We start from the raw sequence: 27,381 nt of genomic DNA on the forward strand, positions 1-27,381 counted from the left end.
GTTTCAGTGCCAGCTGTCTAGCCCAGATATTTCTCTGGAGAAACAGACTGTATAATTACTTAACATAACATGCTTTGATTCCCCCTGTCCCCACGGGAGGGGTGTGGGGAAAGGGGGGGAGTAAGAGTCATATTAAATAAAAACGTATCTGCATCTGTCAGAGTTGAGATTTAATTGATGAGTGTAATGTTTATACACTGTTGGAAAGATCTGCTTGTATTCTTATTTAGAGAAAAATATGGGGGTTGGGGAGGGGCAACTTATCTCTTTGCTACTTATAGCTGCTCTTATGGGTATTTGAGAAATATTGGACACCAAAAAACTGAATTCCTTCAGGGTTGTTTAAAACGAACTGTTTGGGTTCAGTTTTTTGTTTTGCTTGTTTTTTTCTGGCTCCTCAGACCTGTAGAAGATGCAGAATTCTGGTTTCACATATTCTAAGAATTTGAAATCTATGTAGCCCTTGGAAACGGTGTGACATAGGGAGCTAACAAGGCCCAGATGTGAGATTGGTCCCAGTTTTGTCTTTAGCGAGAGACCTCTCTTCCAGAGTGGTCTTTTGGTCCTTCCCACCATGACTGAGCCATCAGGAGTGGTCCTGACACCAGCCTCAGTGCAGCACACAGCCTTTCTGTGGGCAGGGTGAGTCTGGAGTCACAGAATGGCTTTTAATACTGCTCATACCAAGAGGTTTTCCTTTGTGGATTTGCTAGACCCAAAGGAATCATGCTGCAGAGAAACAGCTGCTCCAAGGAACCCTTCTGTGCAGATGCCTCCTCACCATAATCTTGAAATGCCCCAGTGGCCCCATAGCCTTGCAGAAGTCTTCTACTTGCTAATGAAAGGAGACAAGAAGCTGCAGACCTGCAGTCATTTCTTTCTGAATTTTACCTCATAATGTAAGAAATGGATCCATTGTCCAGTACTTCAGACAAATTAGATCTAAAGAAAAAAACATACAGGAAGATTGCCAGTGCTCTGCCAGCAAAATGCAATCTCCAAGTTAACCATCAGGCATTTATTCTTCTAATTGAGGGCAATTGTTACCGTATTTGTAGAGGCTACTAGTCTTTTATATATTAAAGATGCATTTTAAAGATGCAGTTTTTATTTTCTGTAGGATATGGAAAAACCTGTCTGAAGCTTTTTGGAGAGCAATCTTTTAACAGAAGTTAAAAACGATGCCTGTTTTTACAGAAGAGCAGTGTATTGAGAAATCATATACACCATCATTTTACACGCTTCTGAAACACGCACAGTCATCATTGCCATACTGTTAACCTCTTTGGAGTAGCTTAAAGAAGATTTAGGCTCTAAACCTGCAAAGAAATCGGGGTAAAGAGTTCATACTAAATCCTTTTGACTTGCTTGCCAAGGTCAGTGGCCTTAGGCCTTCATCTTCACACCTTCAGTGTGAGTGACTGTAAAGGTAGATATAGATAGATGTACAGATATATGTGCGTATGTCTTTGTACTGCTGGCCTTGATTTTCATCTCACATTCCTCACTTTAGAATTCAGTACAGATCAATAACTTTCACGACTTTACTTTTAACTGTAGCTCTTCCATTACCGTGGAATTTATGCAGCAACACAGCTTTATTGTTTGGAGATACTCAGTTCGAAAGCAGTTGGTGATACAGGTGTCAAATTGCTGTTCTTACAGCATTGTTTTTAGAACAATGACTTGCATGGAAATTAAAATACATCCTTCAAATGCACTCTCAAGACACAAGGGCACATTTAGAAAATATGGTATAATGGAGGGAATATAAAAGCAGCACAGTAAATGAGTGTGCATTTTTAGCAGAGTCATTAGACCTATCCTGGTCTCTACATTAAGTTGAATTTGAATCTAGTTTTCAGCTACCTCAAATTTAATAAATACATGAAACTCTTATTTGCCCATTCATTGCCAGTGTTGCAGACAAAAAGGTGGGAATCAGCTTATTTCAGGCATCTCAATATGTTTATTTGAGCTAGTTACCCAGACTTCTCTTGTTGGTAGCAGAGAACGGGTCTTTCTAGATGAATTGTGTCCTGGAAGTGCTTTCACTCCACTGGCTGAAAAAGGATGTCAGTGTGCTTTATCTGTCACTGTGTAGGGTTCAACCAGAAGCAGAAAGGATGAAGGTGATTATGGTAATTATGGGAGATCATGGAAAACACCAGATTGTGTGGCTAGGACCTGGCTATGAGCATGGGGACGGATTGCATTTTTTCTTTCATCTTTTTCTCCGTCCTGTTTATGTTCTTTACTTTCTCTTTCTCCTGTTTCTTTTCTCTGTCCCCGGTTTCAATTTTGGTTCTCTTTTGTCTGTCTTTTCTATTTTTCTTTTATCTTCTTGTCTCTTTCTATTCTTTCCCTGCCTTCTTAGTTCTTTCCTCGCTCATTTTAATTAATTTCCTGTTCTGCAGTCCTTGGGAAAGTACTGGACTTGTATTCCTTTATAGCACTATGTTCAAAAGAGTTTTTTTTAGGTCAGCAGCATGATGCTTTTGTGGGTTACCTTCATTCATTGGGGGATGGCATGGAAGCTTACTGTCATTCTTCTAATTAAATTCTGTGTTTATGGGATTTACTGAGTAACAAACTCTGCAGCAAGTGCAGAGGAGGGCCACAAGGATGGTAAGAGGCCTGGAGCACCTCCCGTATGAAGACAGGTGAGAAAGTTGGGGCTGTTCAGCCTGGAGAAGAGAAGGCTGCGTGGAGACCTCATAGCAGCCTTCCAGTATCTGAAGGGGGTCTGCAAGGATGCTGGGGAGGGACTCTTCCTTAGGGACTGTAGTGGTAGGACAAGGGGTAATGGGTTCAAACTTCAACAGGGGAAGTTCAGGTTGGATATAAGGAAGAAGTTCTTTACAGTGAGGGTGGTGAGGCACTGGAATGGGTTGCCCAGGGAGGTTGTGGATGCTCCATCCCTGGCAGTGTTCAAGGCCAGGTTGGACAGAGCCTTGGGAGACATGGTCTAGAGTGAGGCGTCCCTGCCCATGGCAGGGGGGTTGGAACTAGATGATCTTAAGGTCCTTTCCAACCCAAACCATTTTGTGATTCTGTGAAACAAGATGGCTGAGAAATATTTATCTTTCTGCCCTCTGTTCCCCATCCTTAGTTGCATTGGATTCAAAGCATGTAAGGGCATAGTATATAAAATTCAGTGTATAAGATTAGTCATTTGGCAGTGCAGTTGATTTTGCTAAACTAGAAACACAGTCATTTCAGAAATATTTCCTGCAGATGATCTTGAGATACACATACTTTGAGAGACAGGTATGTAATCTGTTAAGTTATCTTTGAATTCCACAGTTTCAGATCAAGTGGACTGTCACTACATTTTTTAAATGCTGACGTTTTTCTTCATAATTGATAAGAGCATTGATTAGAGCATTGCATTTGCTAAGGCTAGTGTTTAATGTCTGAAGGCGAGGCTCCAGTTTAAACGTTATCTTTTACTTGTTGACATATGGGCTGAAGAGGTGAGATATTGGACTTCAGACTCGCCTGCTGCTGTGGTATGAGCCTCCAAAGAGAAACTCACATGCCGATGTAGAGTGGCAGTGGGGTAGAGATCCCTCTTAACTTCTCTAAACCTGCCTCTGCTTCCAGCAAGTGTTTCACTTTGCTGCTGTCAGAACAGGATGTTAAATTCTAGTACTTGCTCCAGCAGTAAGTAACCTTTGATGTTACAAGGAATTCATGTGAGAAAGGAGTTTCGTTCTAGTGTAGTGTTCACATGGTCCTAAAGCACCCAAAGAAAACTCCAACTTTCATGAAAGCCCAGAAATTCTTCTGGCACTCCTTTAAATCCCAACCCCCAAAACCTAAGGAAAGAATCAGAGAAGCATGAAATACAGGGGAAAGATGAGAGAAAAGTTGGAAAATAAAAAAAGTTGAAGATGAAAAAGAAGTAAAAGCAAATTCTTCTTTGTTGTTCAGTTCCTTTCTCAAACTGATTTAAAAATACTTCTGTAGTGCCAGGTCTTAGACTTGACAATTAAATGGGATATTTTTAAATACTTGAAGTTTCTTTATCAGAGGTTATAATGTACAGAAAATAGGACTAAAGGCAAGGCAAACAGGGGCTGGCTAGATTAGTGCTCTGATGGGAAAATATGGTGAACACCCAGGTATCTTATCTTCAAGGGAAAACATTTCTTCTTTTTCATGGAAGAAAAGGTTGTAGACAGCCTCTTAACTGACCTTTGAGCAGCAATAATGGGCCCCTGGAATGCCCGAGCAGCTCCCTGGAGAAGAAGGGTTGTCCTCCCCACTGGCACTGGCAGGAAGCCCCACCACCAAGTGCCCACCGGGGTGCAGGTTGGCTTGAGACCCTCGACTGGCTGGACCTTAGGAGAAACACCCTGGAGATAGGAGCAGCGGGCAGCATCCCTGCACAGTCAGTAGTTACTCCACAAGTCACTTTTAAAGGTCTTATTAGCAAGAAAGCTTTTATGAGTAGCAGGACAAAATGCTTTTAAAAGTATTGTTTTAAAGCTCTCTGTACAAAATCATGTGTTGCAGTGATAGTGCATTAGAGAGAGCACAGCTTTTCATTGTTCAAAGGCTGAATGAATAATTCAGAGTAGGAACCTGAAGTTATTGATTCCTGTGCGTCCTTCAGGCAGCACATGGTTTGCAAATGGCTGCTTAGGTCGATTGCTTTGTGAAATATTCAGGTATGCCCTTAATGGCAGAGGGACGTTCCTGATACAGCGCAGTCACTCCCTTGCTGAAAGCTGGCACTTTACTGACACTAATAGTTATCGTTCTAGATAGCACTACTCTGCAGTATCTTCTTTTCAGCAATGCAGTTAATCTGTTATTTAAAATGCCCCACCACCTCTTCTTTTAGAGAAGAACACTTTTTAGCTCTACGTTTATTTTAAGGGCTGAGGTGCCTGGTGTTAGTCTAATGGTAGTGACTTCTAAAAAAAACCTCAATTTTAACACCTTTCATTTTTGAAACATACTTGATGAAAAAAGCATGGGTTTTTTGTTTTTTTTTTTTTTCTTTTTTTCCCCTGCGTTAAGGAAAATAAAAGGAAGATTGGTTGCTGTGCTCTTGCATCTAAATGAGTCTTCTGTGTATTCCTCTTAGTTAATTGTGACAGCTGCTGCAATCTGTTGGGAGTGAATCCTGTAAAGTCCCTCTTCCAACATGGCACGCAGCTTGCTTTAGGCATTGGGTGCAGCTGAAGTACCAGTATTTCCTGCTCTGTTTTGTTTTTCAATTGTTCAGCGAGGCCTATTGTCTGCTTGGTAGATAGAAGAATATTTCAGTTTTTCTCGGTCTTGAAGTGTTTTTTGTTTGAGATACGCCTCTTCCAAAAAATTAAAGAAAAATAACTCTCGAAGAAACTCTTCAGTAAATGGTTTTGTTGTTATCCCTGGAAATATGCACCATTATAGTTTATTCACTCTGCATTGTGTACAGATTTTACAAAGATCTTCACCTGGAGGTAAAACACACAGAATCTTTCCTCTGCTTAATATAATCTGTGGCAAAAGCAGTTTGCAAAGCAGATCAGCAAGTAAACTCAGGACTTTTTTAGTGTTTAATCAGAGTTTAGATGGGAGAAGAAGGTAACCAGGAGACGGGGGGAAAAAATAGTGACAGAATACCAGAAGTTAAAGCTGGAAAAGAGGAGGGTATTGTACAAAGTTTTAAAGCCTAGTGGAAAACTGCATCACAAAAATCTCTCTGCAAGCAAATAAATAAATAAATAAATAAATCCAAGTCAATAAAAACTGTGCCACAGATTTCAAGTTTATTTGATCCTTTTTAATGCATTCAGACTTCATGACTAATTGAGGGCAGGAAAGAAAATAATTGAAAACAGTAAATTAAATATATATGAAATATATGATAGCTTGAGTGCATTGATATTTTTATATCACACAGCACTACAGAACCAGTTGAGTGTATGCTTTTATGATCCCTTTCATTGTGGGTTGTTTTTTTAAATTGTTTTATATAGGTGGTCATATATGAAAGAGTGATTATAAGGTGAATTAAGTAATGAGATTACTGCATGATGAAATAGAACCTCTAGAATCAGTATGTTTTCTATGATAGACTAATACATTAATATATTAATTCATTCTCTTTTTGTGGCTTAATTGTTTGAAATTAACTCTCATCATAGATTTTATTTAATGTTATTTATTCCTTAGAGATTGCAAGAGATAAAATTCTACCATTGGTAATTAAGTGTGGGCTTTTTATGAATTGTTAAATTATGCATGGAATTATTTTTTATCTATATACTTTTGATGTATCTGTATTTCATAATCATTTATATACCAGGACAGAAATACTATGGCTTGATCTAGCTCCCATGGGGCCAATGTAACTGTGTCATTGGCTCCAGTGGGAGTAGTATTTGTCCCAGTATGTGGACTCCACACAGTGAGCAACTTCCAACACATGAATTACCTAAAAAGTTTGATCTATGGCAATATTTGCTATAATTTGGGAAGGTAGGCTTGCCCTGAGGTAACTTGGATGTGTGACTGCATGAGGACCTAAGAAGGCATCAGAATAAACATGCTTTTCCTATAAAGAAGCATGTGTTATCTGTTAAAGGCTTTTAAGGTGCTTGTAAACAGGGAAATTTAAAGGTAGTAACATAACATTTAAAATTCTCCTCTACCTAGAGTACCTTGACTTTAATCAGAATCACGTATCTGCCAGCCTTATACTTTACCTGCTTTAGGCATGTGTGGAGTGTATTGTCTTTGGTCAGAGTTAGTGTATCCCTGTAGTTTTAAGCTGCGAAAGCTGGATTTATTAGATGAGTTTGATGTTATTAGCATTATATTTGCATACTTTGAAAAATTTTAAACTTCATCCCTGGTTAGTTATGTTTGACAGCGTATAGTAAAGGTCTGGAAAGGTGAGGGTAATTTGGAAGCATGAAGGGAGAAGAAAACTGGGTGCGCTGTGGGACTGAAACACCATTTCTCTGGCCGAAGTTTGAAACAGAACAAAAGGTGATTGTGGTTGCTGTTGATTTGAGGTGCTGAACTGAAACAAGGATGCTGATGGTAGGTTTTTGGTGGCTAACCAGCATCGGAAGGACAGGACAGTACAGCAGTGGGGAAAATCATTCATCATCATAACTGACAGGAGGAGCAGATGTGGAGATCTGCATTTGAACACCTACAAAGGTGCCCTCAGTAGCCTATGCAAGAAAGAGGCATTCGTTTGGCACAGCTCAGCTCATCCCCAAGCAAGTGTGCAAATCAGGTCAGAGCACACTTGCCATTCTGTTCCCTGCTGGCTGCAGGAGTTGGGGTGGCTGCCTCTGGTGTGGACGTGTGTCTTGCGAGAGGAGTGCCAACCCAAAGAGACCTTCAGCAAGTCGCTAGCAAAGCTGCTGGTTAGTTAGGTCCGGACTGATTGGGAGGGACTGCTTCAAAATTTAGAAAGGGAAGGTAACTTAACAGCAAGTGATTGCAAAATTCCTGGCTTACCTCTCAACACATGGAAGTGAGTAGTAAAAAGAGGATAGTGAACTTCTGAACAGCAGGACTGGGGAAAGCAATAGGTAGAATCTTCGGAAATTATCCAGGAGAGGGAGGAATGCAGGAGATCTGGCAGTTATTGAAGGTGTTTGTGTTGGAGGTACAAAAGCAGGCTGCAGACAGGCAGGACAGATAGGAGGTATGGTATAGAATATACTGCTGCTTTTCAGAGATGTGTGAAATTACAAAGGAGCCATACAAGAAGTGGAAATAAGAGCAGCAGGACTAGAGATTCATATAAAGGAGTTAGTAAAGCATAATAGGGTTAAATCAGACAAGAAAAAGGTCTAGAAGGAGTTACAGTGTGACATGAGTCTACAGGAGAAAGGTTCTGTAATTATGTCAGAATATGAAGAAGAAAGAAGTATGGATGCATTACCAATGAAAAAAAAAACCAAACCAAGAGAAATAGTTTTGAATGGTGTAGAAAAGTCTGAATTGTTCCGGCCTCTTGAGTCTACAAAATACTGACTTAATGGAACAGTTTTTCGTAAGACAAGGGTGAAATTCAGATAAGGAAAAAGCAGGTGGAAGAATCTTCAGATAAGTTATGTGCTTTCTGGTTGCACAGCTTTATTCGCCCAGTACTTGGGAACTAATTGAAGTGATTTATAACACTTTATCATTCTGTTTAAGGATTCAGAGAGGGCAGGGGACTCGTAGGAGTCTGCAGTTATGGTAAGAATAATACTTCTCTCCCAAGCAGAAGAAAAGAATGGGGAGTTACAGACCTCACAGGGTGGTTTTTCTCCCTGGGAAGACTGTGCAACAGCTGGTGTTTGAAGCAGGCAGATGAAGGGGAAGCTGTCTACATGGTGTATCTACATTTTTTGACACGCTGCCACATGTACTTTTATTAGCATTACTTTCACAAAATCTGATCGAAAGGATCCCAGTTACAGTTTACTTGGATATTGCCATCAGTAATAGCTGCAGCTAGAATGGCACTAGGAAAAGCCAGTGCCATCAGTTGTGGCTGCCATCAATCAGGTGCTGCAGCAGCATCATCTGGCTCTGGGAGGCTGATGCTGTGAGCAATGACCCATCTCCCTTCCACCCAGAGACGGCATCCAAGCGCCTGCTGCCCTTGCTGTGCCGCACCTTCAAGTGAGGATTTGACCTCTGTCACTTCATCCTTGTAGTGATATCCCTGCTTCTGTAACACTGCGCTGTACTTTTCTCTGGCTCAGGCCTTTTGTCATGTCGTCAGCAACAAGTGTCACCCTTGCCCTGCACAAATTTTAGAGGGTCCATTGCCTGCACTGGGCTGCATTGGCTTGTGCCCAGGTTGCTCCAGGAACTACAGATGAGTTCTGCATCATGCCTGTGGGCCAGCACAGCGCTTAGGGGACAAGGAGACAGCTTGTAATTCTGCCTTGCCCTAGACACATGAGTGTGCTTGTGGGCACGATTGCGAAACTCCGCCTGGCTGCACTGCTCCAGATCTTTGTGACGACAAGAGGTTTGTACTGTGACGACAGTACGACATCCGTACTAAAGCAGTTAGAAGATAAGTTTTCTCAGAGATCAAGGACAGGTTGTGATATTTTGAGTTTGTTTAGTCTGAAACAGACAAGACTGAAGGGAGGCGTGATAACGTGTCTTCAGTATGTAAAAGGTGGTTGTGCAGATGCTTGTGAACAAGTATTTTCAGAGGTCAGGCTCTAAGGGGAGGGACAACAAAAAATTCAGTTTAGTTTACAGAAGATTAGGTTGAAGATTAGCAAGGAAAAATCCCCCTCTCTGAAAGCAAGTCAGTGTAGTAAAGCAATGAAGTATATGTACAACATGTTACATTTCCTTCATTTGAATTGTCAAGAATAAATTAAAAAAGCATCTCTGGCGTGTTCTAGCCAAACTCCATTTCTCCACTGCACTGGGTCAGGTGAGGTGATCTTTTCAGTCCTTTTTAGCCTTATAGTTGTATTACTCTGTGACAGCCTTGTAAGACCCAGCCATTTTCTGGCAAAATAATATTCAACTTTGGAGTCTTAGCACTGATCACTGCCAAGTTTTTTACTAAAGCTTTTATTTTATTAAATTAGTCATTTCCATCTGCATCAGTCCTACAATTCCAGTGAGAATGCCCTCTTTCAGTGGGCTGCCATGTAACGTGAAGCTTAGAAAGGCATAAATACAGATTAATGGAGACTACAAAGCCAACATTTAAGCCTTTCTAAGTATAATATTTTTAAAATAGCACAGAATAAACGTCACAAGTGAGGCTTTAAGCAGGTTGTGATATAAAAAATATGATAGAGATATTGAGAGCGTTTTATAATGACGTTTGGTTGGTTGTTTTGGGGTTTTTTGGGTTTTTTTTGTTTTAGTTTTTCTAGGATATTTATAAATATCTTTAGTCTTCTGCACAAATGCTTCTGAACAGAGAGTACTACACTGAGGAGAAATCATAGAGTTTCTGAGGTGCAAAAGAAAGAAGAGAGATGGACATGCTGTGCATTAAAATCACGACTGTCACAAGAAGCATTAATGGGCCGGGTGCAATGTGTGGAGTCACCTGGGACCTCCCATGACATATGCCACATGAGGCATCTGTCCTTCATGCTCACTGAGAACTGTCCACATAATGATGCTGATTTGGTTGATTTGGTGAAGTAGATATTAAAGCTGGCTGGACAACTTTCAATTGTAGCAATAGCGGAGTAGATGTCCATTTCATGTTAATAGATACCCATTTCTGCTGAGCTTGTGAATTTATACAGCATGGGCTGCGCTCAGACGGATTTGCTGATCCCAATATGCAAAGTTTACAGGCAGCTGACCAAGACCGTGCAAGTGTTAAAAGCAGTGAGGGTACTGCCGTGATGATGATGATAAGCAGAATGGGACCTATGGAGGAATTCTGAGTGGCTGGACCATTGTTGGTTGGAGAGAACCTTTCAGCCCATTCTTCAAAAAGATTTGAGATGTGTGAGCTGGAATAGAAACACGATTTATTTTTCCATAGGAGATGGAAAGAAGGTTTTTTTGACATTTAGGGCACTTGATTAAACTTGTTCTGTACAATAATGGTGTTTCAGATATCACACAACTACTAAAATCCAGAATAGGGTTCAGGGATGTGCATGTTTATGTCCGACTGTTTGCTGTATATGTAAGATTATGTACCAGCTTGCATACTTGCTGATTTGGGGATTAGGAGAATATTGGAATATTTCATGAAACCAAATACAGAAAGATAATAAGAAAAATGTTAGGACAAGATTTAGAAATGGTCTTTTTTATTCATTTGAGTAACAGTATGTTTACCTCAAAGCCATACAAGTATCTTTTTTGTGATTATTAAAAGATATCCAGAGACATGTGAAATAATGGAAAGCCGAGGCAAAATGCAAAATAGAATATGCAAAGCAATGGATTAATGGGATGGTCAAGTTGTCTGCAAGGAACGTGAAGGTTAATGTTAAAAAAAAAAAAAAAAAAAAAAAGAAATTGTGACTGATCCAAGCTTTTAGCTACAAGCACAGGGCTGTAGAGGGGTGGAACACACGAAGGGTGTTAAAATCATAAAGTTCAACACGCTAATTGAGTGTTGAGCATTGGCCAGATCAGAAAGTGAAGGATGAATCCAAGGATGCAATCAAGGATGAATCTTCAGTTAGAAAACATCTGTTATAAAGCAAGATCAGGGCCATTGAACTCACTTGGTACAGGAGACTTGTTTAAATGTGACTTAGTGAAAGTACTTGATATCTTAAAGTAATGTTATGAAATTAAATGAGTAGTGTTAGCTGTGTCTGCTGTTCAGGAGAATTAATAGGAACAAAATTAAACAGCTAGAAAATGGCTCCTGAGTATGAAATAAAGGACTGTTTAATTTCAGAGAACTGCAAGAAATGTTTCCTGCGGAGTGGGTTATTAGACTGGCAAGCAAAAGGAAAGAGTGAAAGTGGGTTCTGGATCACTGGACCTAAAACTGTATTTGCCAGACTTTGCTTGCAAGTGAACAGGCGCACAGAAAGACTTGGCACAAGTTTTTCCCCTTGTGCCATCTCTCCTCCAGCGCTGGCTGCAGGCCCACACTGTTGGGCTGGGGGGAGCAAGTCTTTGTGTCCTGGGCACTGGATGTCCAGTGCTGGAGCATGTGCGCCAGCACGGAGGTGGGGGACAGCACCACCTGCAGCCCAGCACTCGGGCTGCCTGTGCTCTACCCTGTCCCCAGGGATAGCTGTTCGCCGGGGGTCACTGCCACCGGCTTACCCAGTGGTCACATCCTGCCAGAGCTTGTTTGTTTTTAACAGAATGGAGGAAGTTTATTATAGGATTCGGTACAAAACAACAGTTGTGATCAGGGTGTGTATTTGGAGTTTGTTTTCCTCCTCACCCCTCCAAAATAAATTTGGGTTTAAAGTAAGGAGATTAAAGAACATGAGAGACTTAGAGGGAGGATGTCAATCTGCATGTAACCACTTTGACTCCCTGATCTCTTGGTTGGCCATGCACCACAGCTCAGTGCCTTGCTGCGCTTCGCGGCCTGTCGGGATGGAAGTTACCCAAGGTGGAGCGGCCCTGCAGTGTTATCAAGCAGTGCTTGTGTACTTTACATGGGGGAATCTAAAAAATGTGTAGAGCAAAATAAGTAGTCTTGAAGATGTCTGAAGAAGCAGCAGTGCTTGGCGGATCAGTCACGTGGGAATGTTTTGACAAATCTATATTTTGACAATTACATGCTGCATGGATCTTGTTACAACCTGCTCAGAATTTTAGAGTGTTTCTCGTAAGTAAATCATGCTGTATATGTTAGCATTTTTGTACATAAATTCAGCTCCTCGTATGAGATGTTTTTCTTACTCTTGTGGCATAGGGTTATCTGTTTTCATGCAGTTAGAACTGCTGTTGTGATTCCTTAATTTTCAAAGGTGAAAAGACTAAACCATACAAATTTTCAAAACTGAAAGAAAACTGTTTCCTCATGAGTAAAGCTTTTAATACAATTTGTCCTTTAAAAACAAGCTTAAGTACATTTTTAGGAAGCTGAAACATTAGGGAAACTCATCAGGATGTCAGGACCTCAGGCAGTAGCCGCAGGAGTTTTTCAGATGTCTTCATGCTGATGGCATTTTCTGTGGAACAGTGTAATTATAGGAGCTCTTAACTATCTGTGTCTATTATCTTGAAGAAAAGCGTTTTACTGTAGTTGAAGTGAATGGGAGTCTTAAGGGATCTTTTTTCCACTGGCATTGAATCAGGTTCTTGAAGAATAAATTTGAAGTTTATTGTGAAGCTTGCGGTGGCCTTGTGCCAGCTGTCGCTTGGACTTATCGGTGACCTCAGTGGTAATCAAGGCCTGACCCTTTTTTCCCAAACACAACCCTTACAGTTCTAACTTTTGAGCCTTGGCCCATTTTCCTCTGGAAAAGCAGTAATGCTTTATGTGTGTGCCGGGCATTTAATTAACTTTGCTTCCAGAAGCGAGGAGAACAGTACTTGAAAAGACTTTCTCAGGCTATGTGGTCTGAAAAGCCTCTGTTGGATCTGTAATGTAGTAATTCTTGTTAATGCCTGGGGATGACACTGATTTTATAAAGGCTTGTCAGCTGAAAATCAGTTATTCAAAATAAATGTGAATCAGATTTCTTTCTCATTTTGCCTGTTCTGGAAACTGTATGAAAAAGTCTAATTTGGCATGTTGTCATAATGATCAGTTCAATGATAACATAGGCAAGGATACTCCTGATGTTTTAAGAAAGGTGCTTGATTACAATAGCCTGCTTTCCTCACCCTGTAAACATGGATAATTTTGCAAGTGTGTGAGCACAAAACTCTGCCTTGTTTCTGAGCCCTGCAGCCTGCCACAGTGGTTGCTTCACTTCCCTCAGGTTGTTCCTGGTAGCTGCCGGTACATGGGAGTTACTTCTAGTTATTCCTGCTTGATCTAATTATATATTCTCTCCTGCCTCTTTAGCCTCTTTGACTCTAGATTCTGCAGCACATTAATGTTTGTTTCCGCTCCTTCCTCCACTATTTCAGTTGAGAAGATGGTCCCTTGCATTTTAGGTGCTGGGCTGGAACACACAGTGCCCTAAAACGAATCTCGTGTTAGGTCTCTCTACATGTATGCTGGGTGTGCACTGCTGTATACACAGAAAGGGCCACAACCCTATTTTCCTGCCACATTTACTGCTGAATAAGAAAAGGGGTGTGATTCTTCTGTGTTGTCATAGAATCATAAAATAGTTTGGGCTGGAAGGGACATTTAAAGGTCATCCAGTCCAACGCCCCTGCAATGAGCAGGGACATCTTCAACTAGGGTTGCTCAGAGCCCTGTCCAGCCTGTTTCCAGGGATGGGGCATCTGCCACCTCTCTGGGCAACCTGCTCCAGTGTTTCAGCACCCTCATTGTAAAAGAAATTGTTTCTTCCTTCTATCTAATCTAAATTTGCCCTCTTTTAGTTTAAAACCCTTCCCCTTTGTCCTATCACAGCATGCCCTAGTGGATGTGTGGCAGTGTGAGAGAAAGTAGCCTTCGTACTTTACTCCAGTCTGTGTGTCTTCTGTCTATCCTTTTCAACACCACGCTGGTTTTGTTTGTGGAAGCAGAAGGGACAGTCCATCCCCTTTTACCCATACAACAATAAGCAGCCTGTGGTTTTATTGTGTAAAACTATAGATTTTGTTCCAGTATCAGCACAACACAACTAAAAATATCAAGAAAAATTGTAAGAAACAAACATGCTGTGGAAGATGGCTTGCTCTTTGCTGTGACCCATGGCAAAAATAGAGATCACTATGTGCAGATTCAGTTCCCTAAATATGGACATCTAAGACTGTTTTTGGCGTGTGAGGTTATTCAGGACAGACATCTGTGGGGACTGGCCAGCAGGACTTAGGCAAGCCTTTGTCCTCCTGGAGAAGCAGGTGGAGGCCAAGTGGCATACATCCTAAACATAAAGCAGCCCTATAGGTGTGTGTCCAGGCAGCTGAATCGTGTATTTGTTCTTTGTTGGTGGAAAGGAGATCCAGGCAGAATGAAGGAAGTGGTGACAGATTTGCTGTGATGCCAGCCCGCAGAGGAGGAAACTAAGCCTGGCGGGCCAGGCTTTAACTGCAGAAGCAGAATGGAATGGTACATGAGGTTGGAACTGATAGCAACTTGATTGTAAGGACAACCAGATGTGTCAGCTGAACAGTATGATAAAGCTATGCGAGTTATGCAGGGTATTAGATTGCTAGCTTTGGGAGGCAGCAGCCATCTTCACCGTCTTCGTTTGTCAAGTGCTTAGTATGCTGGTATTTGGGGGCAAGACTGCAGCTCTGTGGCTGCTACTGTTTTAAAAGCTGTTTTTTACTAGTGGTAGTGCACGTTCACCAAGGCACTAGACTGCAAAGCTTAATTTTACAGGAGAAGCACGATAGCAAAATATTTCATGCTCATGTCAAGGGAGATAGAAGTTTTCCTTACCACAAACATCATAGTATACCTGCCAAAGGATGACGATCAGAAGATGAATCACTTCTGAAACAATGCTTCAAATTCTCCCCGTCTCCTTTGACTGATGCAGCCACTTTTCTTCTCTTTTGTCAGATGCCCCTCAGCCATGCAGTATCTCCCACGTCTTCCTGAAAGAATCTCTTCTCATGCCCAAATTATCAAAGCTACCACACTCACGTGGGCATATTGCAAAAAGTTGCCTGAGGCAGCATGTAACCTACTTTGCACGTGGACCTTGCAAAATGTAGGGCTGACAAATCTGCAGTTTTATTGTAAAGCCACAAGAACTGTTGTGAAATGCCATGGGGCTCAGCAGATCCCACAGATCCATCCAGGGACTCCCATGCGCGTCTAGTACTTGTGGTACTATGTGTTCCGAAGGAGCCTGAATGTGGCAGCACAACAGTGATGAAATAGTAATACTCGTATCTTGTGAGTTTAAAGATCTGAGAATTCATTATATATGTTGAGAAGCAAGACTTGGCCAAGCGATAGAGAGGAATGATTTTTGCAAGCTTTTTCTCAAGTGTAGGCAAGCGTAGGATCTCTTGAGAAGCACAAGATACTCCTTTTTAAAATAAGTGATCTGCTGCTTTGAATGAACATGCTTGCTGCACATCAGTTGCCCAAATACTTCTTTTTAGGTGGACATCTGCTGCTCAAAGTATTGGAGGAAATTCCTTATTATCAGCATACCAACGTAGTATGTCCTACGTAGTTAGTCCTCACAGTAATTGTCAGCCAATGGTAGAACTAAGACAGACATCTAAGGAGTACTGCTGGTTTTCTTGTTTTGGCAGCTCTATGCCACTTTCTTCATACACAGTATGAGTTCATCTCTAAAGCATCTGTGATTTCTAGAAAGATAGGCTGGGGAAGATGGTTGTCTCTGTAATACTTTGGAAACCTCAGAGTATGAGAAACAAACAGAAGGTCAACAAATGTGTGTTGTGAGAGACAGATGAGCAGGATAACAAAATTATCCAGCAGGATTACAAAATTATCCTTCATCTAATGGAAAATAAAAGTAGACGGATTAGAAACGGTAGTATTTTCTCATCCTACAATTCAGATACCTGCACGCTGGGCAACTCCCATGACTTCTGCGTTGAAAAGAGTGTAGGCATTGGCTTGGTGCTCCACAGATAGTTCTGCTGTGCTGGTGCAGTGGCTTTTATAAGTACACCCCCTTCCTCTGTCCTTTAACCTGATATCCTCCCATGCTTCTGGTCACCAGCATGTGCTGTGAGTCTGCTCTGGTTTGGGATTCTACTCTCCTAAGGGAAGTGGAGAGTGTCACATCCTGGCCGGTTGGGCAGGGAGGAGTGGGGAACCCTCTGCGGGCCTTTATTGTAAAGAAAACTTGCCTGCTTTTGTCAGAAAGAGTTTAGCACTCAGTTTTGCATAGTTCTCTGAATAGCAAAATAAAAAGTCACAGTTGGTTTGGGCTAAAAATTAGAGACCCTTGTGTTTTTCATCTTTTAAGCATTTAGCACAATCAGATCTCGTATCAGGGATTTTAATTATATCTACACGGCTTCCCTTTTCCTTCTTTTTACTACTGATGTAGTAAGAAAACATCTGTTCTGTTTCTTTGCTCAGCTTAACAGTACTTCAGTATTACCAGAGAATTTTTCTCTTGGATTTTCTTTTTTTTTCTTTCCCCCCCCCTTTTTTTTTTTTTAAATGAGTTGTTTACAGGATTATAATTTTTTTTTTAATCACAATTTAAATTAAGATTGTATTATTTTGCATATATGTGTGAGTGTGTAAAGCTGTGTATGTAAGAGTACTGGTATGTAACTTGACTGTGTATGGAGAGTCTGTATGAACGTTTTGGAAAACATCAGTTGTAATTCCTTATGGAACAGTCTTCTAGATGACTTGTTCTGGCTAGTCTTCAGCACAAGCATAAATATGTTCTGATGTTATTCTCAATTAAGATGATGGTCTTTCTGAAAACAGATTGTAGGGCAATTTCCTGTTTAAAAGTGTAAGTAAGAAAACTTGAACTAAAAAGCATTCATGAAGCTACTCACTGGTATGGAAACCGTTATTTATTCAACAAGATGGATCTAGAAATTCCCCCGAAAGTCAGGTAAATGGAGCTATTGTGTGAAGCTGAAGATCTGGGTCAATTCCTGCTGCTCTTGTTGTATACACAAAAATGTTGGCAGTCAGTTGAGTGTCCCAAAGATCTCGTATTGGAAGTACAGTTCATCTCTGGCAGAGGTGGTAACATCAGAAGAAATTTCTGATGTCGTGTTTTATGCTCTGTAAGCTTAGGAAGTTTCTGATTTGGTGCCAGGGAACTGACATTAAATTGCAGCTGGAAAGCCCTCAACCACATTGAATTGTAGCTGGAAAGCCCTCAACCTCTGCCCTGGGTGGAAATGTCAAAATTTTCTGCTTCCAAGAAATGAGGTCCTTTGTTTCATGTTTAAAGAGCAGCTGGCTGAAATTGTGAAAGAAATTTCAGATAAAGTTATAGTTAAGCTAATGCTAAGAAACAAGAAGTTGGCCTGTGGACAGACATCTCCCAGCTTTGTTGAGCCTGTCAAAAAAACTAGAGCTTTTGTCTGTCTTGCTTCTCGTTATATCTGCTCCCTCGCTCATGGTTGGCCTCACAGGGGCCTGCTGGTTACCAACTGGTCTCAACCTGATCTAGCTGAATGAGGTCAGCTGGCAAAAGCTGGCCATCTATGGGGGGTACCACAGGAGGGAATCAGTTGGGTGGGTGACTGTTGGTGATAGAGTGTTGCTAAGCTGTACAGAGCATTAACCTCTGCCACTGGCACAGCTTGTAGGAAGGGCTGTACGTGTCCTTGGCTTCACTAGATCAACCTCGTGTCATATTTCTTTGGTATGGTATATAAGGTGTATGTGTGGGCTATCGGGAAAACGCGCAAAATACTGGGAAATCTGAGGTGACCAAACATGTTAACTGGTAGATGGTATGCTTTGATTAGCAATAAGTTTAAGGCCAGAAAGTGCATTAACTTTTGGCCTGACTCCAGTGAACATGTATACTGATGATAATATATACATTGTGTGTATATTTTCATAATTCATAGGCTCTAGCTAGTGTTGTCTCTTAGTGATGGTTATTTAGGCCAAAATAGGTGGGTATTTGGTATCATTTAAATTGTCAGATACTGATTTTTTTCATTGCTATATGCATTCATTACCCATAACTTCATATTATTTTTCTTTTCCTTTTTCAGTAAAATGAAATAAAATGTGATGGAAGTGTGTGAGCATAGGCATAGACGTGAATTTTGCCTGTTAAAATTAATCTGGGTTTGTAAATTTGTCATGAAAGAGAATAAATTTAAAAAGCCACGCTGAGGTATATCTGAGATTTATCTGTATATTAAAAGATGTGTTAATATGAGTGTGAATTCTCAGGTATAAATGGGGATCTTCTATTTAATTTTTGCATTTATCTGTGCAGGTTCGCAAACATGTGAATGACTTGTATGAAGACCTAAGAGATGGACATAACTTGATCTCACTTTTAGAAGTCCTTTCTGGAGACACCTTGGTAAGATTTTTGATCAGAATTCAGTGATTCCAGTTTGTTACATACACATTTGCTCTGTTTGTTAACTCTGCTATCAACTGCTGTCAGTTTCTTTGATATTTTCCATACTATGTGACTTGATGCCAAAGACACAAGTTGTATTTCTGTTGGTAAAATATTCCACTGTGAATTCTGTGGGGGAATGCAATCTGTTCTCTTCATTTCCTGTGGTCAGTGAGACTTCCTTTCTCAATAGGGTAATGCGCTACTTTTTTCTGTTCTTCCTTTTCTTTACAGTTTTCTTTTAACAAGTACTGGATGCTTAATATCCCTTCACATTAAAGGGAGTAACTTACAAATAACAAGGATAAAATGTCCCTGAAATTGTCTAACACACTCCTCAGGTGTCATTTCCTTTCTTTGTGAGCATTACTTCCCTTGCTTGGTATTTGTTCTCTTCGTTATGTTCTTCTTTTCATGCTCTTCTTTTCATTTGTGGTCTGTCTTGTGTTTTTGCTGTCCTGTCTCCTGTTTGTTATATTCATTAGCCAAGAGAGCGAGATTTTTTGAAGACCTTACGGTTGGTGAGTTCAACAGAAGCATGCGCAATTGAACAGCATGAGGATGTGGAGGATGAGGATAAGGGGGTAGGTGCCGACCCCCATAACTGTACTAATGTAGTGTTTGAAGTGTGGTGTCTGCTAATGTGAATTCTTAGTTTGGTGTGCTGCAGTAGTGTGCTGTAGGAAGGACAAAAGAACTCACGTTGGTAAACCAGGATACCTATGTTTATGATGGAGGTATGGTAAAGACAAATTTATATTCAGCCTTTTTGTGAACAGCTAAAACACAAATGTTCACGATTTCTATTTGTTTTCTTTCATTAAACTGTACAAAACCGTGGCACAAGTGTGTACTGGACAACATTGTCAAGATATGACAAAGTAGTATTTTTAATAATAAATAGGGAAATACCGTAATTCCATTAAGTCAAGATTATTTTTTTTACTTGCAAACAGTATTGCCCATATACAAGTAATTTAGACAAAGGCTTGAAGGCTCTTCTTTGTGAAGTCAATGGCAGAAAATTGATTTGTCTTAATTAGAAGCACCAGTCTACTGCACCCAAGGTGTATTTGACATAATACTGGATAATATTTTAATAATATTTTAATTCAGATGTGCAGATCTATTTAGAATTTATCAAATGTGATAGCTATTTGTCAAAACAGATAGTCAAAGTAGTCAAAGATAGTCAAAGTAGAAGTGTCGCGACAGCTCTGTGTAGCAGCTACTAAATACATGGATTGTTTGCAGGATTTATCTTTCTTGCAAGAAAATGCTGAATTATCCTTTCATTGTATTTTAACCATCCAGAAGGGAAATATCTACTTTTAAAGTGTAAAATGCTGCGTGCATGTTAGTCCAAGTGAGCTGTTTCATGCCTTTGTAGACCTCGCATTATCAGCATTTGCTGAAGAAACTGAAGGGTCCAAGTGCCTTCTTTGGCTCCCTGTGTGTTGTGTTGCAGTTGTGATTTCAGTGGAATTTGTGTGCTTTTTTTCTGGGATATAACTCAAAATGCTGCATTTTAGCTGTACATAAAAAAAAAAAAAATTAGAATATTTCCCCTCTGAGATGCTATACCTAAATACATAGTTCTGGATTTATTATACCCTCTTTGTTGTGGAAAAACAAGTTCCAGGTCGCAGCCCCTTGTTCCATACAGAAAGCTACTTGGTAGCAAGGTCTGCAGAGCTTCGAATCCTGGGCTATCAGTGTGAAAAATAAGGGGCTAAACAGAAAGTTCTGTAATGGAAATTAAAATAATTTGTGTCTTAGTTTATGCTTCTTATTCAACTCCATTTTCTCATGTTTCCTTTTGGCAAGCATCTGATACTCCACAGGGGGAAAAAATGGCAGTTGAGGAAAGCTTGGGCTTGTCTGTGTGTTTTGCAATGATTGTCTGAGGAAATACTCATATTAATGGCTGATCCCTAGCAGTTATAGCCCGCTTCAGTTTATTGCTGTCAAGGTTTGTGAAAAATCCGAAATAAGGAAGAATAATAAAAGGATTTGGATATGATGATATAAATTTAACTGCTTTCCCATTGCTGATCTGTGACAGCTAAGTAAAGTATGGTTTTTCTGTGTGATTCTTCTTGGTGATTTTACACTAACTGCATGCAGTTTTGCCATGTTTCCATTAACACACCACTCGTGCTTATTTTGCAGTTTCTTCTTGCTGGTTTTGACTTTGCTTTGAGAAGAGTGACTTGCTGTGTTTTTTTCCATGCTTTAGAATGTTCTACCCAAGTCAAGAGTTTAAACTTACACCCTAGGGCTGTATATGTTGTATTATTCTGTTTTGAGGAAGATATTATCTTTATTAGAGGCTTTAAATAAAGATGTGTTGATAACATAATGATTATGCAGTCGTACCATAAATAAACAACATTAAATCATAAAGTTGCATACAGAGGTAAAGCTTTTCCATCACGGAGTTTACCAGAGCAACATAAAGGTTCATCACATTACTTATATTTTGCTTTGCTTAATACACTGTAAATCTTTTATAATAATAAATGGCAATTTAGTGTCTGTAGGTAGATCCTTGTAGGGACTTTTTTAGCCCTCTTAGCCTTAATAGTACTTAAATGTGTCAGGGAAGCAGCTATCAGCCCGCATGGATGAATGTTACAGTTTGGGACCACTGATCTCTCCTGCCATTCACTGTGCCAAAAAATGTCAACTACAGTTTAAAAAAATAAATTGTTAAAGCACGTTTTTCCACCAAAGGTATTGGCTTCATTAAAACTGCAGTGCTTCACATGTGTTACACGGTGTCTTTTAAGTCAGACCGTTTGTTCTTTTGTCTGACAAGAAAATTTCACAACTATTGTTTTCCAATTTTAGCCCCGAGAAAAAGGTCGGATGCGTTTTCACAGACTCCAGAACGTCCAAATTGCACTTGACTATTTGAAAAAACGCCAGGTATGGTGAAAAGCTTAATAAATGCTAATGAAAATTTTGTTACCTGTGGCTAATAAATATGTCCTGCTTGGTCCTTTATGCTTGCTGTATATTAGCTGCCTGTGTAGGCTTGGCTTGATCTCATGCTCGATATGGTTGAGATAGATGTGGCAAAGGTAACTTTACACCACCCTTCTCTGAGCAATAACATCAACGCACTCCATGTGGTATGTGATGCTAAAGAGGAGAAAATTATGGGTTTGATCCTCAGGAGTTGCTTATAGTAAAGTTAACTATCTTTCATGCTCCCAGGCACTGGCTGGTATGCGGTTTTGTTCACAACCTAATTTTTAGTGCAAAATGCAGATTCAAAGAAATTGATTATGTTTGTTTTGGGAAAACTTTCTCAAGCCTTGATCCTGATGAAAGCAAACCTGGTGCCCTAGAGAGGCAGCAGAATCACCTGTGGAAGATTGAGGCTTAATTTCACCTGTATCTGCTTTAAGCCAAACACTTGAAACCCACACTGCTGGGTGGTTTTCCACTGCTGTGAGTTTCTTTCTGCTCCTGAATTTCTTTTAAACATTTACAAGGCTCATGCTTTCTCCTTTGCAAAATAGCGATATTAAAAAAATGTCCAAAACATGGAAGGAAAAACTGTACCTCTCTATCCGTCCCACCCAAATAAACTGGCACTGGAAATCTGCTCTCTGATTGGTCGATATTTATTTTTAAATTTTACTTGCTCCTTAAAAGGTTTGAAAAAATATGAGGTGGCAAACCACAAACAGATACTTAATTCGGTTATAAAACCAGATGTCTTTTCATATTTTGAGTGAAATTGAAAACTATCTTTTGGGTCAGTGATGGGATATGTGTGCACCGAGAACTCAATCCTGCTTTGCTGATTTCAAAGCGAACTTTTCCTGTTAACCTAAGTGAGCCATAGAACAAATACACTATGAAATGAAAGGATAGCTGCTTGAAATACCAGTCCCAGCAGCATTTTTATGCAGCGAGACCTCTGGGCTTGTGCTGCACCATGCCTTATTTATGCACAACAGATGGTGTGTATTAAAACACAGGAGATGTAGGATCAGGTCATCTTCATGTTTATGAATGTGCACGTGTTACTGGGAACTGCAGGTCTCCATCACGCTGCCGTCAATTGTGATCTGAGGTTTTTTGTACTCTCTATAAGCTCACAGTTTTGTGAACATGGCTGTACTCCACTGTACAGAGTGCTTGTAGGGTTTTGACTGTCTTGGCAAGTTGCCACTGGGACTTGCATTTGATAAGGTTTCATCCTCCCGTTAGGTGTTTCTAAACTGTATTTAGGAGGTAACTTGCTCAGGTTGGGTGTATAACCTCCAAACACAATGCTTTATTGTGATTGTAGGGCAGAGAGATCCTATATGTTGATAATTTTGAAGCCTGACTTGGAAAGAAAAAAACCCAAAGATAAGCCATATTTGGCTGTCAAATAAAACATATTTGACAAATATGTCAAATAAGACAATTTTGACAAATATCTCAAATAAGATGGTTTTGCCAAACACAAACAGTTTTTATAATGCAGTGGGAGGAGGACATTTGGGTTTGGTTTTAATTTCTTTTTTTGTTCTGTGGTATATACTCTCTTTCTTCCAAAGAGTGTTTTTGGTTTGGTGGTGTCTTCTCCCTGTCTCCGCTAATAGTTAAGATTATGTCTGCAGATCAAAAGCAGGACATGCCTTTGCTTGTTCAGTTGATAACAGGATATATGTTAAAAAGCATACGCATGTAACTTTGCTAACATAAGCAAAAAATGCCTTTTAGCTGAGTCATCTTTAATTGCTAGGCTATACGGACACATAATACATATAGAGAAATGAAACTTAATAAAATAAGACAAAATAGAGTTATTGATCTCAGTCTGGATGTGAGTTTATGGGAGTGGCAATAATCTCAGCCTTTGTTTTAATCCTGTTAACCATTTCATGTTTATAGCACTGTGAATGAGTACAACAGCAGAAGTGATAATAATTGTTGTAATTATTAAGCCGTTGGTTATTTAAATGTGATACTGAATCCCTGGTTTTGTCAAACCAGATCGTTGTGTTTTAGCAGACCAGTTCTCCTGCTGCTGAATTTCAGCTCTGGTGCAGAAAAGTGGTGAGGGAATAAAGGCAGTGACAGCTTCCCAGGTCTCAGCACTGCCCTGAGACTGATACACCCGTTCCAGATCATCGTATTCTTGTTATCCTTTCCCTTCTGACAAGGACTGAGGTGAAGGGTAGTTGTCACAGGGAGCGAATCTGCCGGTGTAGCTGAGGAATCTTCTCAGTTCGGTGGGAGAGGGCAATTTCTGACGGGCTGCTGACAGCCAGAATGCAATTCCTTTCTGCTTTTGAGAATTAAAAAAACCAACAGAGTAGACTCAGGCAGTGAGTAATGCATTGTTTATAGTCACACCTGTGTTAACGCACTATATATCTGTGGTATTTATTTCAAGTTTCTGTGTATTTTCTTTCTACAATGGCAGGTGAAACTGGTTAACATCAGAAATGATGACATAACAGATGGGAATCCCAAATTGACTTTGGGGTTGATATGGACCATAATTTTGCACTTTCAGGTAAGCCTCATTTTGTTTGACAATATGTTCTTGGTCAGATTCTTTTGCAGAGTATGATGAATGTGACAACTTAGACAGGACTCCATATAGGCTGTCCAGAAATATAGATTATGTCTCTTCTGTAATGTGTATTTGAAGGTTTTGATGATATAACTTATTTCATGGTGTAAACTGAATCTTAAGGTGGTGTTTGTTTGCTAATTTCATGTCTGTGGAGAAGAAAATTGGTTTTGAACATCTTTAGAGACAATAGTTGATGTATTCCAACATTTGGACAAACTGTCTAGTTTTATTCTACAGGCTTCTTTTGATGAGTATTAAAATACATGAAAAAGTTTTAAATCTTTTTTTCATTCTGGATCTGAATTTCTCTGCTGATAGGAGTATCAGCAAGCACGACTTAGCCTTTTTGAGCAGTTCATAACACTTCAGCACTTGTTTTCAGACCAGCGATGGTAATGCGGGTCACACTAGGTGGCACTCTGGTTGTTGTACACTGGTGTTATTGTGTACAGTATAATGCAGCTTTACAGTGTGTGGTGTTAAATTGCTCCTCAAAATGAGGCTTTCATAATGGCTGTGGCTGTAGATGATGTAATTCAGATGACAGATAATTCCCATTTAGTGACTGCAGCATTGTTCGTGATAAACTCCCTGCTGTGCAAGCATTTTAAATGATCAGCAAATTACATGATCATACAGAAAAAACATAGTTTACTTAGGAATATCCCACACTGGTTTTATGACTGGGAAAAATTTTCTTAAAAAAACCTCCAGAAAGGCAGCTAGGATCTAATTTGCCTTTCTGCAAATCCTAATGAGGGACAGAAGACATGAATAAGGCCAGCGTGGCCCTGCTCTAAACAGGGTGCACAGCTTAGCCCAGGCCAGTGCACAGGGTAAAGGAGAAACCGCTACCTGCTCACAACTAGAAAGGACCTGAAATTCCCTCAGCACTCCCTTGTCATGCCAGTCTTTGCTCCCACATGGTTATATGGAGAAAGAAGGCTTGGTTTAAATATATTTAAGCATCACCCATGGAATTAGGCAGCAATTGAACGTTGCTGTGTTTTAAGAAATAAAGATTATTAAAAACTTATTAATAGAAGCTGTGAGTGGAAATGAAACCTTTCCTTGATGTATGTTTTCTTTCTGCACCTGGTTAATAGTTTTTTGCAGGGTGAAGTTGTTAGTTTTTCTTACTAGCTGAAGCAGAGGACATCTGACACAATTTTGGGTGCTTATAAAAAGTGATGAAAGTTAGAATTACTAGTTGTATCTGTAAAAGAAGGGAAAACATTTATGTAACAGTAACTAATCTAGGTGTCATGGTGCAACAAGGATTTTCCACTGTCAGGTGGCCAGCTCCATATGAAATCTGTTGAAGCATTTAAATTGTAGCTGAAGCAAACTTACTTAACGCTGTCCTGACCTCTAAGAGGTGGAAACTAAATGTCTACCAATACAGTGCAGATCTGTCAGAATAGAACAGAACAGAGTATTTCAGGTGGAAGGGAACTATAACAATCATCTAGTCCAACTGTCTGACCAATTCAGCACCGACCAAAAGCTAAAGCATGTAGTTAAGTGTATTGTTGAAATGCCTCTTAAACACTGACAGGTTTGGGGCATCGACCACCTCTCTAGGCAGTCTGTTCCAGTGTTTGACCACTCTCTCAGTAAAGAAATAACCACTACTTTCCACAAGTAGTGGTTCTTGTACTAAATAATAAGCCTCACTAGTAAATACAAAATAACTGAAGAACAGGATTTAAAAAGAAAAAAAAAAGTTGTCTTTTTTGCAAGTAATGGCTGCCGTACCTACACTGAATGCGGAAGGGATTTGTAAAGTGGTCTCAGAGACACCCTCTGTGCTAATCTGTGCTAGCCTGACATTTGCTTGTATGCAACTTCTTTTGAAGTATATGGCAGCTTGGTCTCATTGACACCTATATGTGGCCAATTCAGATTCAGAATGTATAATGCAGTTCCAAAGAGTGTGCATACACCTCACATATTTTTTTGGCTTCACTTAGATTATGAATGAGGGAAAAATCTGAACAGAAAAGACAACAGCAGGCTTCACAAAGGGATGAAGCTTCATGATAACAACTGTGTTTATGCATGGAGTAATCCTGTAGATATTGAGAAAGTTGTGATGAGATTCAGTTTGAAATTAAGACACCTAAATCCAGATGCTTATGGGGAGCTGTGTTTATATGCATTGTGTCTAAATTGTCCCTATAATCTGATAATCTGAATGATAAAGGTTTAGTCTACAGAGCCAGTATAGCCTAGACGGTGAGTCAACTGACCAGCTACTAGAGACTCATTCATTTCACTAAACATAAACATCTCTGTTGTTGGAAATTTACGAGACACCCATGTGAGTACAAGAAATATGATGTAGGTCTTATGGGAAGCCCACTATTATCAGATCAGGCAGGATAAACTGCAACTTAAATGGTGGTAAAGATATTTAGCAACAATTAGAGGCCTAGCCAGTAGAGTGGGTGAGGTTGGTGGAGCAAATCACATCACTTGCAGTAGAAACATAGAGCACCTACTGAGCTGTTCAGCTGTCCAGCATAAGTACTTAGTGTGATCTGAGATTACACATCATATCCAGTAGCATATGCAGTGAGAAGGAAGCTTCCTTAGGTCCTGTGGTGTATATGCTATCCCCATGTAGGTATCTCAGATAGTTTTAAGTGTCTTAAATGTTCCAGTCAGTTGACTTTCTTCTTATTTCTCTACTTCAGGGTGTGAAACATTCCTGTTGATGCGTTGATTGTACTAACTAGATCTCCAGGGCATTTGATTTAGTTTCATAAAGACAGGTGACATCTGAGTGACATCTGAGACGTGCCAGACTATCCAGCACATGCATGTGGAGTTCTTTGATGAGACACCAGATGTATGAGAGACCTATGCTCTTCCAGACCTACAGCTGGAGGCCAGTTGGGATATAGCGGAATATCTCAAAGAGCTCTAGAAGTCCATATTTCAGAAACTAAATCCTGCCTCCACTGGAAAAGATGGTCTCTTCAAGAGCTAGCCATCACTTAAACATGTAGACATGTATGTCAGGGTGTCTTAATCTGAACTACTCCTTAAATTTTCCCAGCATTTGCAGAAGTAGTTAATTTCTCAGTGAGTATAAGGAGCTGTTTCCTGGGTGATGTTACTGCCTCTGCTCCATCATTTAAGTCTGTTCTAATAACAGTGCAACCTGGAAGGTAGTCAAGATGCCAGGTACTTTTTTTGGCTGTTGTTTATGGCTTCTTG

The 27,381-nt window shown here is 40.1% G+C and overlaps 1 protein-coding gene across 6 annotated transcripts in view; it reads left to right on the forward strand.

Annotated features, from left to right (window-relative positions):
- Positions 1–27,381, forward strand: part of DST (dystonin) — a 296,378-nt gene that overhangs the window by 91,173 nt on the left and 177,824 nt on the right. For 5 of the 6 annotated variants that reach the window (XM_032920000.1, XM_032920001.1, XM_032920002.1 and 2 more), the window contains 3 exons: positions 18,435–18,524; positions 21,420–21,497; positions 24,001–24,093. In XM_032920000.1, the coding sequence (XP_032775891.1) occupies positions 18,435–18,524; positions 21,420–21,497; positions 24,001–24,093 (261 nt within the window). Of the gene's footprint in view, positions 1–18,434; positions 18,525–19,051; positions 19,151–21,419; positions 21,498–24,000; positions 24,094–27,381 lie in introns of all 6 variants that reach the window. The other variant, XM_032920005.1, reaches the window with a different exon arrangement.

This window comes from Strigops habroptila, chromosome 6 (genome assembly GCF_004027225.2).
Source record: "Strigops habroptila isolate Jane chromosome 6, bStrHab1.2.pri, whole genome shotgun sequence".
Classification (NCBI taxonomy): Eukaryota; Metazoa; Chordata; class Aves; order Psittaciformes; family Psittacidae; genus Strigops; species Strigops habroptila.